The sequence below is a fragment of the Paramacrobiotus metropolitanus genome, unplaced genomic scaffold (genome assembly GCF_019649055.1).
Source record: "Paramacrobiotus metropolitanus isolate TYO unplaced genomic scaffold, Prichtersi_v1.0 Parri_scaffold0000043, whole genome shotgun sequence".
Classification (NCBI taxonomy): Eukaryota; Metazoa; Tardigrada; class Eutardigrada; order Parachela; family Macrobiotidae; genus Paramacrobiotus; species Paramacrobiotus metropolitanus.
The window spans coordinates 278,837-294,340 of NW_026570263.1; the positions used below are offsets into that span (position 1 = coordinate 278,837).

The 15,504-nt window shown below is 39.9% G+C and overlaps 1 protein-coding gene across 1 annotated transcript; it reads left to right on the plus strand.

The window, feature by feature from the left end:
• The first annotated feature begins 8,851 nt into the window (after positions 1-8,851).
• Positions 8,852-10,199, plus strand: LOC129590911 (uncharacterized). The gene is made up of 4 exons (XM_055486357.1): positions 8,852-8,964; positions 9,037-9,267; positions 9,505-10,108; positions 10,194-10,199. Exons 1-4 carry the CDS (start codon positions 8,906-8,908, stop codon positions 10,197-10,199), a joined length of 900 nt encoding a protein of 299 aa, XP_055342332.1. The 5' UTR covers positions 8,852-8,905.
• Positions 10,200-15,504: the final 5,305 nt, after the last annotated feature.

Sequence of the window (15,504 nt, forward strand, 5' to 3'; positions counted from 1 at the left end):
GGATCTGCGTAAGAATTTTCCTCAACTATGAAAAACGAATGCGCAAAATCGTGAGCTATTCTGTTATTGAAATCCCGTTGCGCGTGTTCATAAGAGACTTGACCGGGAGGATACCCCAGATGTCGATGGTAAACTCTGGTCGTCATACAATGGTCACAATGTTCGGGTTCTCGCGTACGATGCCCTGCCTGACAACTTTTTACGGTCAAATCGTTGGGATGCTGGAAGTAGCCGTCGGTAGACAACTCATGGTTGGCGGCTTTATAAAAGCATTCCAGACAGAAGAAATCTGGGACAAACTTATTATATAAATTAAGACCGTAACGTTGAGCCCGATTGCTGCACCTCACGATCGGTGCATTGAGCTCGGAGTAATTAATGGTCTGGGCATCGCATCGGCCCGGGTCAGTATTACACTGAAAGGTCAACGAAGGCGTCGTCAAATCAAGTTGCGTCGTTGCGCATCTGCATGCGAAAGGCGCAGGAAAACCGCGTGTCAATCCGTAATTCCCTACGGCTTGCTTAGCTAAGTAAAGTGACGGAAAGAACGGTTTGAGCGGTATATCTGTGTCAATTCTGGAAAGGGCACTCATGCAACTCGTAAACTCCGCGAGACGAAGATCGTCAAGAAAAGTATTGTTTACAGCTGTTATACGCTCGATTTTATTGGAATCCAGAAATGGTTCAAGATAACTTTTTTAGCACCTCTAATCGTGCAAACGATACCGCGCGTGCACTGGGCACTTCCGAAATGACAGTTGTCAAAACTGTGTGACGATTGGCAAGAGGATGAAGCTCATTAACAGCACTCACGTGACAGAAATGGTCAAGTACGTACCGGTTGCCCAAAGTCGTTGGGTTCAGAACGGTGTACCTGTGCATTGGTACCTGACGGCCGTTGGGATCAACGCCCTACAACAAAAGAGAGAGAGAAAATTAATTTTGGATAATTAAAATACAAAGCTATCATATAGAGTAAGCTATTTGTTTTATATCTTTTTTTTTTAATTTTGTTTTCTTTTTATTTGATTTTAACCGATGATACATGAAACAATTTCCATTTTACTAATTACTTTTCTCTCTTTTGTTTAGGCGGTCCGAACGTCGAACCGTCTCCATTTCGTTAGTTCCGGTCATCGGAACGTCAGGTGGGGTTGTGGACATTGGATCGTCTGTTTCTCGACCCTGTTCGAGATCAACGTTATCCAAGTCTCTTTTCCCCTTTTTAAGTGGTTCGGCCAGAACTGGCTCAACGTACGGTGTATCCAAGCGTTCGCTATAGTGGCGCAAACGCTGTACATGGACAACCTGAGTCTTAGGCCGACCGGGAGAAACAATTTCTTTTGGCGGTCCCTTTAAAAGGACTAGGTCGCCAGGGGCAAATGCGTGTTCACGCCGGGTTACGTTAAAGCGCGGAGCCGTCTTATCTTGTGCGTGGTTCGCCATGAGACCGGCAACCTCGCGTAAGTTACTGAGGTACGTCTGAATTTGACGTGGAAGCGTTTCATCAGGCTCTTCGAAATCGAGATTTTCACCAGGATTAATAATATTATCGATGGGATGAGTCGGGTTATACCCGTGTAACAATTCAAACGGAGAGACCTTAACCGTGTCATTTACCACTGTGTTCAAGGCAAACGTTATTGGTATCACAAGGTCATCCCAATTTCTATGTGTCGGGGACACATAGTGCGCAATCGCTTTAACGAGAACACCATTTATCTTTTCGGTAAGGCCATCGGCCTTAGGATTGCATGCCGTAGTCGTACGGTGAGCAATGCGCGCTAGGCGCAACAAATATTGCAAGAAACTTCCGGTGAAATGAGTCCCGAGATCCGTAAGGATCGACCGTGGGCACCCATGTCTGGAAATAACTTGCTCGTATAGAAAATGCGCCGCATTGGCGGCAGTTGCAGCCTTAACCGGCCGCGATTCGATCCACTTTGTCAAGTGATCGACAGCAACAATTATGTACCGATTCCCTTTACTGCTCGGTGGTAATGGACCAACGTAGTCCATACCCACACATTCGAAAGGTTGACCGATTTTGATACGTTGAAGAAAACCATATGGTGGTTTTAGCGGTGGTTTCAGTGCCTGGCAGGAATGGCATGAAGAAATGTATTCCGCAACATCGTGTGCCATGTTCGGCCAGTAATATTTAAGGTACAGGGCTTCGAAACACCGGGTAATTCCGGGATGACCCAGATCATCGTGATATGCCCTTAAGAGTGTGACCTTTAGGGAACTAGGCACCACAATGAGATAGACCGGATCGTTGCCGCGAAATACGATTTTATGCAAAATTTTCTCCTTTACGACGTAGTGCTGAATTCGCGTTCGAAATCTTGCGGTGTCGGTGGCACCGTTCAGGATTCCCAAGATCTTTTTACAGAATTCGTCGGTTCCCTGTAATGCAGGGATGTCGACCGGTGAATCTGGTACGACTAGGGTGCAAATCTGCGGTAACGATGGTGGTAAAGGTGATCGGGAGAGAAAGTCAGCTACGTTATTGGCACTCCCTTTCCGGTACAGGATCCTTATGTTATATGGGCGCAAAGCCAGGATCCAACGAGCGAGACGACCACTCGGGGTCGGCGTTTGAAACAAAGGAATTAAGGAGTTATGGTCTGTCACTACTGTGAACGGTTTCGGACCTCCGAGGTAAAAATGGAATTTGTCAGTAACCGACCAGAAAATAGCGAGGAGCTCTTGCTCGGACGTATGATAGTACTTCTCTGCATCGGTTAACGAGCGACTTGCGTAGACAACAACTTTGAAGCCATCAGCTTCGCGCTGTGTTAGAACGGCGCCCAGTCCATCGAGATTCGGAAATTTTTTTCGAGAATTGTCAAATTTTAGTTTGAATTTCAATTAAAGTTCTTGGAGATAAACCCGGTTCTATCCCCGGGAACCCAGTAATTTTAAGGTTCGCTCCAGCGAACCCAATTATATTCGGTTCGCTACCTTAAGCTTTAAGTCGCCGAATTTTATCAGTCATTAATGCTTTACACCAAACAGTGAGCTATCAGATCAAATGACCTGCATTATAACCATGGTTAACGCATGGTGTTTGTGTGAATAGACTGAGATCAAAATTTTCTGGGGCAAAATTAGATATTGAAGTTTAAAATAGAATAGTTAACGGACAAGCTGGTGCAGCAATTTGTTTGCACAATGTCTACGCGAATGAAATATCGCTCACATGCTTCAACAATTACCTCAACTAACCCAGTCCAGAATCGATGTACAAAACCTGTCTGAAACAGCAATACCATCTGCTGTGAAGTCTCTGCAGAAAACTTGTCCGCAACAGCATAAAATTCGCTGTAATGTGTCTGATAAAAACCTGTCAGCAACAGCATCGAACATTGATGTGAAAAAAATATAATAAAAAAAAGAAAACCGAACAGAATTCCGTACGAGATCGTACACGCGCGACTCGATCGCAGATGACGAAAAAAAATACCGGTCAGACACGAGTTTGGCATCGTAGACTGAATGCACTGAAGTTGCATTAACAAAAAAAAGGGGCAAAGAGGCGTGTGTTTAGACAAGCGAACGAACAATGTTTGAAACCAGTGACTTAAGATTAATAAATGTTGTTGCATCGATTTTGCTTCAGAAAATGAAATGTCTGTTTATTTGCGTGAATACGGTGTAGTGTTGTGGTTTTGGTGTACGGTTAACTTCTGATCAAAGTTCAAGTTCAAGGGCGACCGAATGATATCATCGACCGAACCGCATTTATTATAAAATGAGTCAGGGAATGTAAAATCTAAAACATTTATAAAATGAAAATTTGGTTCACTCCGGTTTTCTATAAAAGCATTCCAAAAATAAAATGCAGATTATTCCGCTGTACTACCTGTATTTCTTCTAACAGTATCAAGTATAAATATTATTTGCATATTATTATCTGCTATTTCATGGATGTGTTCCGAAAATTTCAAAATGCAAAAATAGCTGCTTTATCGTGTTGCTGGTTGACTGGCTTTTCTGCTTTTCTTATATTAGTTATGGACGGCGGACAGTCCTTTTTTCATGGAGAGAAGTGTTACGTGTAGACTTTGTTCTGATACTCGGCTCGCTACTTCTCCCTTGCCCAATGCCTGAATCACTTAGTATGTGCCGATTCTCGTGCTGATTGTCTTACTGATTGTTAAGGGCGATATACCCGTGCCTGTTATTATCTGATAGACCGTTCCACTTGTTGCTCGTATATACCGATGTTTTTGTGCTTTTCTGACACAGTTACCGCCATACAGTCTGATTTCCTTCAACAACAATCCCTGACTTGCATTTGCCGTCTCGTTCGTTGCCGTTTATGCATATTTCCGTAAACACTGCATATTAGACTACGAAACCGGCCGGTCTTATGCCGCCGTGACCTTTCCGTTTATTTTGCTCTGCCATAAATTATGTAACACTTTTTAACTTCCTTTTAAACACTACCATCTTACCTAGTGCGATCAGCGTTAATTGGGCAACCGCATCCCACTTATCATACAAGTCTATGGCAGATGCACCCGGCTTGATCGAAGCCGTGATGGGGGTCACTCAAGCACTGATATCCCTATTAATAGTTTTTAAGTCAATAGTATTTTTTTCAATACATTTTTTCGTACGTTTGTTCGTATATGATGCGTGTCATTCGCAGTATCACTAGCTTAAATCGGCACGTTTTTTGTCCTGCAAGGCACAAATTTGAACACTCATCGCCAATTTTATGTGTTTGCATGATTTGTACAAAAATGTACTATTTAAACGAAAAATATGTGTTTTGTTAATCGGGAAATACCATTAATTATCGTACCATACGTGGTATTAAATACCATTCGTTTATAAATTTGTGTTTGGTCACGGATGCAAATACATTATATTATATGCACGATTTTCGAGTTAAATAGTGTTTTTTCAAATTAATAATTTGCGAATAAGTACTAATTTATTTTTAGTGACCTGCGTGTGCTGCTTAGCCTTCAAGTACGTGAAATAGTGCTGCTTGGAGGTTAAGAATTTATTTGATCACTAGGTAGAATAAATGAGGTGTTGGTGCATTTTAATGAGTTTAATCATTAGAATAATCATTCAGGTGTTGGTACGATTATTATTGCTTGAGCCGCGCAACAGTTTTCAATCGATCGAAACAACCATGTTGATCGGCGCTGGCATCCATTTAGCTAATGACACAGGTTCTTTATCACTCTGAAAAGCTAAAATTGTTTAACCGTGCATGGAAAATTGTGATTTCAGTACATGTACCGTCAATCTGAATTAAAGGCGTGTTACCCAAAAAGAATGCATGTGTATTATGGCGAGCAAGCCAATCACTAATTATTAATTGTTCATGAATAAGATCATAAAATTATGAAAGCGCATCGCATTTCGTGGTCTGTCTAAAGCTCGCCTCGCTAATTCAGCAAACAATTATTAGTTTTTGCTAAACAAAATTGGTAAATAAAATAAAAGCATTATACATTCTGATGAACTTGAATAATTTCACTTAAAGATAAAGACCGGAATTCAGAAAGATGTTGCTGTACTTAAACAGCAAACTATACATGGTGCAGTCAAAAAATCTTTTCTGGAAACCGTCGCGGCGCTCTTCTTATCAATCATGTTTTAAGCGTTGTGTTATTGTTAACAATTAATTACCATGCGTACTGAAGACTGACAATGAGTGTCATGACGTACTACGCGAGTAACGTAAAAGTACCGCGGTACAGAAGTGCTGCTGTTTAACGAACGAAGTGATGCCTAACCAGTGCCGCTCTACAGTAGTATAGGCTACTGGCCTAACAAAACTTATTAAGACGTAAGATTTTAAAGAGAAAATTTTCCCAGTGAATATGTAAACAGTAAAAGTACGAACACATTAATCAACAGGGGGGTGGCAATAATGAATGCAGCTTTAAACGATTATCATTTAAGCTTCCTGTTTCAGTTAGTTGCGCGAATTACGCATTCCGACATAATTGCCTATTTCCGACATAAATAATTTTCTTGTCGACAATATTTTCGTGTATTGACGCTGAATTTTGTCTTTCAAGAGCAGATAATTATGTGTGTACTAGACAAGATAAAGATGTACTGCGTGCACGTTAGCATGTCCGCAACGAACGTCACGTTTTTACACTGCTGAATCTAAAAAATGCTAAAGTGAATATAAAATGTATGTGAACGTTTTTTAATTTGTTTTACGCAACTGTCGCAGCTGGGCCCGGCACCCTTGTATATGACGTATAAAATTGGCTTACTTGGTAGTTAATAACCTGCTGGACGAGTCCATACAGTACAACCGAGACGACGACCGCATCGTATTAACGACACTGCCCCCGAGCTATACCGTGATAAAGAGTATGATCTACCGCCCTCGACTAGGGCGTAGTGTATCATTTAGCTGCAATGTTCCCCCCGGTGGAGACTGGCGAGCCATGACCTGGCTGCACCAAGGCCGCGACGCCATTAGCGCCATTCTACCAGGCCAGGAAAGGGACGACCTCTTAGAAAAGTACTTCTTCCAGCATTTACAGGACATTATGGTCTTTCAACTCAAAAAAGTCAGCGTGGAAGACAGTGGTCTAGTGCAATGCGTCATTGACTTGCTGTACCCCGACTATAAGCCTCGCCGTCATGTCATCCAAAGCTTTATGTTATTACCGCAAATCACGCACCGTAGTGACGTCTTTGCTGCGCCGAATTCTACCATCATAACCGCCACCCCGGGCGAGAACGTAACAGTTTTCTGTGACATCTGCTTACCCTTGCCAGTTGGTATTGTCACGAACATGCCTAACCACTTGATCTGGCGACATAAAGGTAGAATTGTCAGAGCACCATCGGAGGCGCCGTACTGGGTGCCCACGACCACACTCAACACACCGATTGTCGATTCAGACTACATGCAACCCCCCCAACAGACGCGGAAACGTGCTGCGCTATGCACTCAACTTTCATCCGATTACGATGGCCGATAGTGGACCAGTACAGTTCTTTTTCCGGCCACATGAGGGCGTGCATGATTGGATTATGCAAGAAACGATATTTTTACGAGTAGTTTCTACTAATTTTAATCTTTTTGAACTAAACATAACACCAATGGTTTCGTTGTGTGCGTTCATCGGTGCTATTACAGGCACAAACTGGGGCACGTTACGTTAGCTTGTCTTTAGCCGCAAATTAGAAACTCTTGTCCGTTTTAGCATCATTATACTTTTATAAATGCAGACTGCATTTAACATTATAACTGCAGTCAGCGAAAAGATTCGAGTCAACAATACTGTACTTATCATGCATCAATGTACGAGAATGCCGTATAAATACTTCTACCCTCATCGGCTACCCCATTTTCTTTATGAAACCTGAAAAATTTACGCGACAGTTACATTATCCGAGTGAAATTCTGCATTCATTATTAAAATTAATCGATTTAACAAGACGTTGAAATCGTGTTGTCAAAATCGCAAAATTAAAAATTTGGTCAGTTGGGCGAGTATGCCATGGCCAATATTATTCAGACTGTACAGACGATGCCAAGTAAGGAGGTAGTGAGAAGTACCAACAGGTAGGAAAACCAAATGTAATTCAACTAGCAGACATGACCAATAGGTGCACAAAGACTAAACTTGTAAAGGAAAGGCAGTTCTAACGCGTAGTTCATTGTGCATAAAACGTTTACAAAGCAACTCATTTCCTGATGTACGAGTATCTACAGCTAGTTACTTTCACTTTCCGGTAATGCTGCTGCATGGCGCTGCTCCGCTTTCGTATCACGAATAAAAAAAATAAAGCACATAAGACAAAACAAAAAATTAAACAAAACAACGGAATGCTGATTCAAATTTGTAGTAATTATTAAGACTATTATCCCATCTTTTACGTTAATTTTCTCAAAGTTCACAGAAAAATTTCACATTAACTTCAGAAACGGTCACCTAAGAATTTATCTCGCTTGGGCGGGAGCGGCACTGAAAACCCAGGAACGCAAAAGAGGGTGAAGTATTCTGCTGTAAAAACCGCTAGAAAAATTTTAAACGTACTTAATTTAACCAGCTCAATTTGCGTGGCGCCGCTTTGAACAACACACCAGATGCCAACTATCGCGCGAAGCGCGAAGCCAGCGAGCTATCTCGCCGCAAAACCTGCTAGAAATTCCATAAAAAATAGTAAAAATAATTTCGAATTTCTTTGCAGCGGAAATTAAAGGGCAAGATGTAAGGCTGTATCATGTTGATCGTGCAGCCCAGATTTTTTTAGCACGGGTCTGGCGGAATATGCGCCACATTATTGAAGTTACTTAATTTCGCCTACAAGTCTGCTCATATTTACGTTATACATTGATGATGCAGGCAACAATATGTCTAAAGCCGAAAGCGGTTGCCCACTGTAACTGTGTAACAGCAAAAACTGCAGAAAACTGTTTTTATTAGTTGACACTTGACAGATAGAGTACAAGTACAGACTACGGACGTACTTCTGTTGGCCGCATGATCTCCTAATTTTGCTAACCGTAAACAAAACGGCATACTTGTATTAATGGTAATGTAAGTGACCGTCTGTGAAATGGTTAGGTATATACCTCATAAACATAAACATAAACATAAGGCTTTTTCGCATAAACATAAACATAAAAATAAAGCTGCGCTGCATAAACATAAAGCCGTGATACATAAAGCATGTACCGCATAAACATAATCCGGATGCTAGGTATAAGTTTGCTTTGATTCAATCGACTGCACAAGCAAATCCGGGTGGAACAATGCGGTACATGAAGTACCGTTTCTTGTCTATCCAATTTGGTTCTACATTGATTCGGTCGCGTGTCTGAATGACTAAAACAATTTTCATCTGTGATATCTGAAATTTGAGATTTTCAACTGGGTAATTTTTAATTTGGTTTGCCATGACGTCCGACAGCGAAGTGGAATCGGATAGTGAATCTCCACCGTCAAAGCAAAAACGGTACAGCAAAAGATTTTCTTCTATTCTTTTTTGAGAGTATGTAGCTGTTTGCAACGTATTTGTATTCATTAGAACAAGCAGTGGCTCTATGGATGAATCTGCAGTCCACCAAGTTGCTCAAGACGAGGAAATTGTTGTTGACGAAGAAGCACTTTCTGTTAACGGATCTACGAACGGCGACAGCCATTCGGAAGGCGAGGTAGTTTGGCTGGATCCGGAGCCGCTTATTCTCTTTGCCCGGGGTGCCAGAGAGCGCTTAAAGCCGGAAACCGGGGATACGGCTGTCGGAAGAATTTGGAAAACGTAAGTTATCCAGTTAGTGTACCGGTAATGGCATTACGAATTTACATAATGTAATTAGGTTTTTAGCTCCAGCATTTTTTATATACTTATTGTTATTGCGATACAGCCAGGATACTTTGTTAGTTTTATATAATTTTATTGCAACACAGTAACTATCTCATACATTTAAAATAAACTGGAGCTGAACGAAGAGCGGAGTTTATTTCCAATTAAACCTAAATGCTTTTTTTGTTTTAGGAAGTCATATCGGGTGTTCCAAAGGCCGAAGTCTGAAAGACTGGCGGAAACTCATTCTCTGATCTTGAGTGAGCCAAATGTGGACAAGGTCGTGAATAACTCTTTGCCCAAGGAATATCAAGGAAGTGGATTCTTTGCCGTGAAAATTAAAGAAGGAGTGGTCGAAAAGGTGAAAAAGGTTTTAGATTTACTGAAGCGCGACGGAAACCGAACGTGGTCACAGCGAACCCGTACTTGGTGTCAGTTTAAGCGAAAAAATCAAACGTTTCATGTCTTTGTGGTCTACTATGATCACAGCTGCGAAGGCTTCCGAAAAACTGTCAGTTTTATTGTGGAACGCAATAACTCCAGACGTATGGATTTTACAGTCTGCTACATTGCGGTTGTGCGTTACTATTGGTCGAAAGGAGTGACGCCAAAATCGTTTGACCCCAGCAAATATCGGGAGGAAAAGCTTGGAGAATATTTCAAAAAAGAACTTGCTTCGAAGTTTGACCCGAAGTTGCTTGGACCATCGACCGCACCGCGCCATGCGCTGCAAGAAGTAATTAAAGAGACTCCGGCTGAAATAATTCAAATAAATCCATCGTTCCAGATTTCGTCCGTCCGTCAAGTCAAAAATGCAAAGCAAAGCATTAAACGGCAACATTTTGGTCGCGATAAGTTACAGTATATTTTGGACTGTAAAGCGGTAGAGTTACACTTTTACCAGTGTCTGGACGGCGGAAAATCTGAAGCCAGGCTTGTCAAAAGACAAGTTCATTTTATTTGTCAGAAATATCAGCTGGATTTGTTTGCAAAGTATGCGTTTGGTCAAGGATCGGTATGTGTGGATGTGGATGTTAAATTCAACCTGACTGACGAATATACTGTAGTTCTTACCTGCCCCATGCCAGACCTTATTCACAAGGAACGCCGGACGGCGTTAACGTTTTTTGGTATGATTCCTATTTCCGAGAAAAAAGACACGCAGGTGTTTGAGGTTTGTCTGCCATGGTAACCATTCTAGTAAGTAACAAAAATTACGTATAATAGTATGTGTTTTAAGGTTTATGTTTACGTATTATGTATTAAAGACATTATGAGTTTAAGCTTTATGTTTATGCAGCGCAGCTTTATGTTTATGCGAAAAAGCCTTATGTTTATGTTTATGAGGTATATGCCTAACCCTGTGAAATCACTAAGGCGTTTATCAAAATATTTTTGATGACGGGTCAACATATTTTTGCAGCTACCGTATTTTTCGGATTAGAAGCCCGGGGCTTTTAAATTTTCATCGATTCCCAGGGGGAGGCTTATATGGTGGAGTATTTTGAAAAAACAAAGGGGGGAGTATTGTAAAATCAGGGGGAGGGGAGGCTTATATGGTAGAGGAGGCTACAATTCTGGAGGAGGCTTTTATTTCGAAAAATACGGTAATCAGTGACTTACAAGCACAGCACGAAAGCGTTCTGCAGCTTCTTGATAAAGTAACATGGAACCGGTAGAATCAATCTCGAATCGCGACAGACTTGTTTTGCTTTAATACATTGTTAGAAAATTTCTGTCATGGTTACAAAAGCAATGAGGTGTGAACGAGCTGAACGAAATTGTGCATCTGTATGGCTCTGCTCGGCTCAGGAGACAGCAACCGAAGAATTTTTATCATAAAAACCTACGCTTACAGCACAAACAAAAATTATTAAGTTGACTGAATTCATCTTCTTCAATAATTATTACTTTTTGAAGCTTGCGCAGTTCGGCCGATGTGCCAATTCTGACGGTAAATACGATGGTTACTTGTTAGTTATTTTTATATTTCAAAATATAGCATGCACCTTTGTAAGTGTCTGTACAGTGTACATACGAAAAAGCCTATCACAGCACACTACGATGTTGTAAAACTTCTGAAAACTTCTTTAAATAAAAATCAACTTTCCTCACCTGAAGCAATTCAATCGTATTCCAGGGTGCTTCTAAGCACAAAAATATGTCATCGTATTCCAGAATTCTGTTAAGACAAACATATAACAGTCATGGTAAATGGGGTTTGCTTTCCCAGCGGATAATAAAAAATTACCATCGGCAACTAGTATACAGTATAGTGGCCTATAGTCGGCCAGGGTCAAAAAGAGGGAGGAATTTTGAGAGGGAGGAATTTCTGCGTGGTCAAAAAGAGAGAGGAATTTTTGACGAGAGGGAGGGAGGAATTTTAATATGGTCAAAAAGAGGGAGGAATGTTTTCGAAATTCAAATCAAGTACTAAGGGACCTCGAACCCAGGTCTCCGAGGTCGCCACTAAGATATTCTCATTATACACACAGTTTGAAGGGCTGAGTCCAACTGAAGTACTCCGCGACCTCGAATCCGCGACCTCGAACCCGACCTCAATATTAGTTATATTTCTCAATATTGTTTTCACTATTTCTCATTATTTTTATGAATATCGTTTATTCTATTTCTGCATTTTTTTAAAATATAGTTTTGAATTTTGAAATATATTTCTGTATATACTACTATACTACTGAATGTACTTATTCGTATTTTGTGATAAGTTCAGATATATCTAATTATTTCTTGACACATTTGTGAATATATTTTAAATATTCTAATTACGTTTTTAATTATATAACACATTTTTCAATATTTTTATTTCTGTGTAGCTCTACATTCTGTATTGCGTAAAACGTAAACGTAAAAATTCTGATCACAGTGTTTTGAGTATATCTGAAAAATAAAATACTGTAAATATAAACTGGTTAACAAAAACAGGGTTTCTGAAATTGGCATTCACTTCAAAATACATAAACTTTTAAGTATCAAAAAACATAGCATGCCGAATTATATTTAACTAGAACTTATACGTTGTTGTCCTTGCTGATTATGTTCTAATCAGATTACTTGTGCAATGCTACTGTAGAGATAAATTCGAAAACCCATTTCAGATCAAATTTTCTTAATGGTTACCGCAAGCTTTGAATCATAAATTCAATTTTATTTTTATATATTTTGTCACTGTTTGGATTCTAAAAGTGCACTGCAAAAATTAAATCTTGCTAAAATGGCATTAAATATTTGAAACCCTGATTTTTGGAAGCAAATTAACAGCAATTTCCTTTATCTGCGGTTGACAACTTGACACATTGTAACACAATGACACATGACACAATGTTTCATAATGAGACTTTCTGATGTGCCGGTTTGTTTTAAAACTCATTGAAATCTCTAATAATATGTAGTATCTCCTAGTGTATAATCTCATAACGTCTCATACGCTTTTAGGGCAAGCGAGCAGCGGTTTTGTGATTGAAAATATATAAGGCAACGAATAAATTTAGAATTAACACGTAAGCGCTGAAGCTGCAGAGTCAGCTAGTAGATCTAATTTCTCATTATAAACCACCTTGTTAAAATCGTACATGTAAATGCGCATAAGTACGTAAACCGTTTTAATACCAAGCAACTTATCTAGCATCTTTTTGTTCTTAAAAAAACACATTTTAAAAATCTTAAAAATTATTTTTAAGCCTGGAAAAAATACCAAAATTTTGGTGCCGTCACTTCCGCGTGAAATCCCACCGACCGGTTGTTGCGCCCAAAAAACTCGTCGCGCTCGGAGTTGCGGTACGTGCGGTACGGACGGCCTGTAATTTTCCACGGTTTTTTTAAAATAATTTTAAAGCACTATGGAAAAACGATTAGCATCTCATTTTACATCTCATGCTGCATCATCAAAGTTTTGTTGTCGGAGTTTTGCATACATCGTGCTCTCTTTCCAGTATCGCGTGTTTCCAATTTAATTTGACTATAGTGGTTTACTCATGAATAACTCAGACACAGAATTATCCAAGAAATAATATACAATTAATTTTAGTTTCTGTTTTAAAAAAAACTTAATAGTGCTTTTAAAATAACTGATATTAAACAAACCAGAAAAATTTAGGAATCCGCTCGAAAGTTTAAATTTAAATTTGAACTGAACGTGAAAATAAAATTTTTTTAAACAGAATTTTTGTTAAAATGATTTTCATTTGGGCAGTAGTTAAAAGGTTAAGAAAAATAATTTAATTTCCGCTTCAAAATTCACGAAACACTTTAAAATTTCAGATTTTTAAAATAAAAATTAATTAAGCAGCCAGAAAATTTTAAGATTTTTATTTATTTCAGTTCGACTGAGTTTCATCCCATTCAGCACTTAACACTGGCAGTTAAGTTCTGTTGCGAATCGCCTCTCATCATTATACAACTCATTCTGTGCGCATGGATGTATACGAAATCTATAGGAAAATAAATTCCTTGGAACTGATATATCAGTGTTTTTGCGCAGTTTTTGAGAACCAAATTAACGCCTCAGATAATATTCGTTCTGAGTTTTGGCTACTGTTCCCGACCAGTGCTGAAGTGGATTTCTGGTAGCTACTTAGATTTAATTTAAGATATTGAGCCTACCTATGGATTTGAAGATGATAGTATGTATTGGTAAATCGAGATTTGGCCTATTATTTACTTCAAAATTAGGCTTTTTGACATTAACAACTCTACACATCTAAGGTATTTTGGCATCTATATTGAACTATTCAGATGTCTTCAATTTTAGCTGTTTTGGTTGTTGTATATGCACCGACCTTGATGTTCTGGTGTTCGAAGATTCAGTTATCAATATAACTGTTAAGTTAATAGTTATTTAGGTTTCTTAACATTTTAAACAACTTATTTTATCTAACAAAAATAAAAAAAGCGAAGTTTTAAGGAGTAAATATTTTTGCATGATTATGTATTTTGGTTTAAAGCATTTTGGTGCTTAAAAATTGAGGTTTCCAGATAATGACATGCAAAGTATTTACAAGTGGAAGTTCAGTTTTAGGATACTGTAACCCGAAATCTGGACATCCGGTGACGAAAAATTTAATGTGTTTTTAAAAAATTGAGAAATATTTAGAAATAATTGGAGATATGTACAGAAATATCAGAAGACTTAATTTTAGAATAATCAAAAATATATTCAGAAAGGTGTTAAAACATTGCAGATTCGAGGGACGCGGTCCGAGGTCTCGGAGCACTTCAGTTCGACTCCGAAAAGCAAACAGTGCATATATGTTGCATACCGTGGTGGCGACATCTGGGATCCGGTTTCGATGGTCCTCCAGTACTTTAATTCGACTCAGCATGTCGAACTGTATAGGAATCACCATGAAAATCTGAGGAGACCCAAAGGTCACGTCGCGACCTAAAGGTCACTAGTGCTTCCGTTTCATCGAGCCCTCGACATGTCTTGAATTACAAACGCGGGCTCGCTTCGCTCGGGGACCCGGGTTCGAGGTCCCGGACTACTTCAGTTGGACTCAGCCCTTTAAACTGTGTATATAATGAGAATATCTTGGTGGCGACCTCGGAGACCTGGGTTCGAGGTCCCTCAACTATTTCGTTTGAATTTCGAAAAAATTCCTCCCTCTTTTTGACCATATCAAAATTCCTCCCTCCCTCTCGTCAAAAATTCCTCCCTCTTTTTGACCACGCAGAAATTCCTCCCTCCTTTTGACCTTGGCCGTATAGTCCATGCATTTGAGTGGTACACTAAAGGCGGAATACAAGACTGCAAGAGCGATAAACCGGCATAGAGCATGGCGTCTTTGTGTTGAAGCGAAGGTTGTTCTGAGCCAAATTGAGACGTGGAAACTGGTACTATCCGCCCTTCAGCCTTCAGGTCGAAGTCCATGTGCTCAGCGACGCGCCAAGCATCAACGACGCGCCAAGCATTGTGGAATTATAGCGCGCGCCTCACCGAACTACCGGAGTCTAATTTTCGTAAATCACAACGTACCTGGGATTTACCGCTCTGCAACGCATCGCTATCTACGCTTCTCGACGTTTTCCGCGACGATGAAGTGAATAGAGCTAGACTGCTGTCCCAGTCGACTCCAGAAGCCGGCTTATGGCTAAATGCGTTGCCCTCGGCGCACATCGGCAATTTTTTAGATGACGACACCATTAAGATTTCAGTTGGACTGAGATTGGGTGTAA

Bases quoted from the DNA above. Each gene is read 5' to 3' on its own strand.
- LOC129590911 (XM_055486357.1), top strand. From the start codon at position 8,906: ATGACGTCCGACAGCGAAGTGGAATCGGATAGTGAATCTCCACCGTCA. The intron at 8,965-9,036 runs GTACAGCAAAAG...TGTATTCATTAG, and splicing joins CCACCGTCAAAGCAAAAACG to AACAAGCAGTGGCTCTATGG. The intron at 9,268-9,504 runs GTAAGTTATCCA...TTTTTGTTTTAG, and splicing joins GTCGGAAGAATTTGGAAAAC to GAAGTCATATCGGGTGTTCC.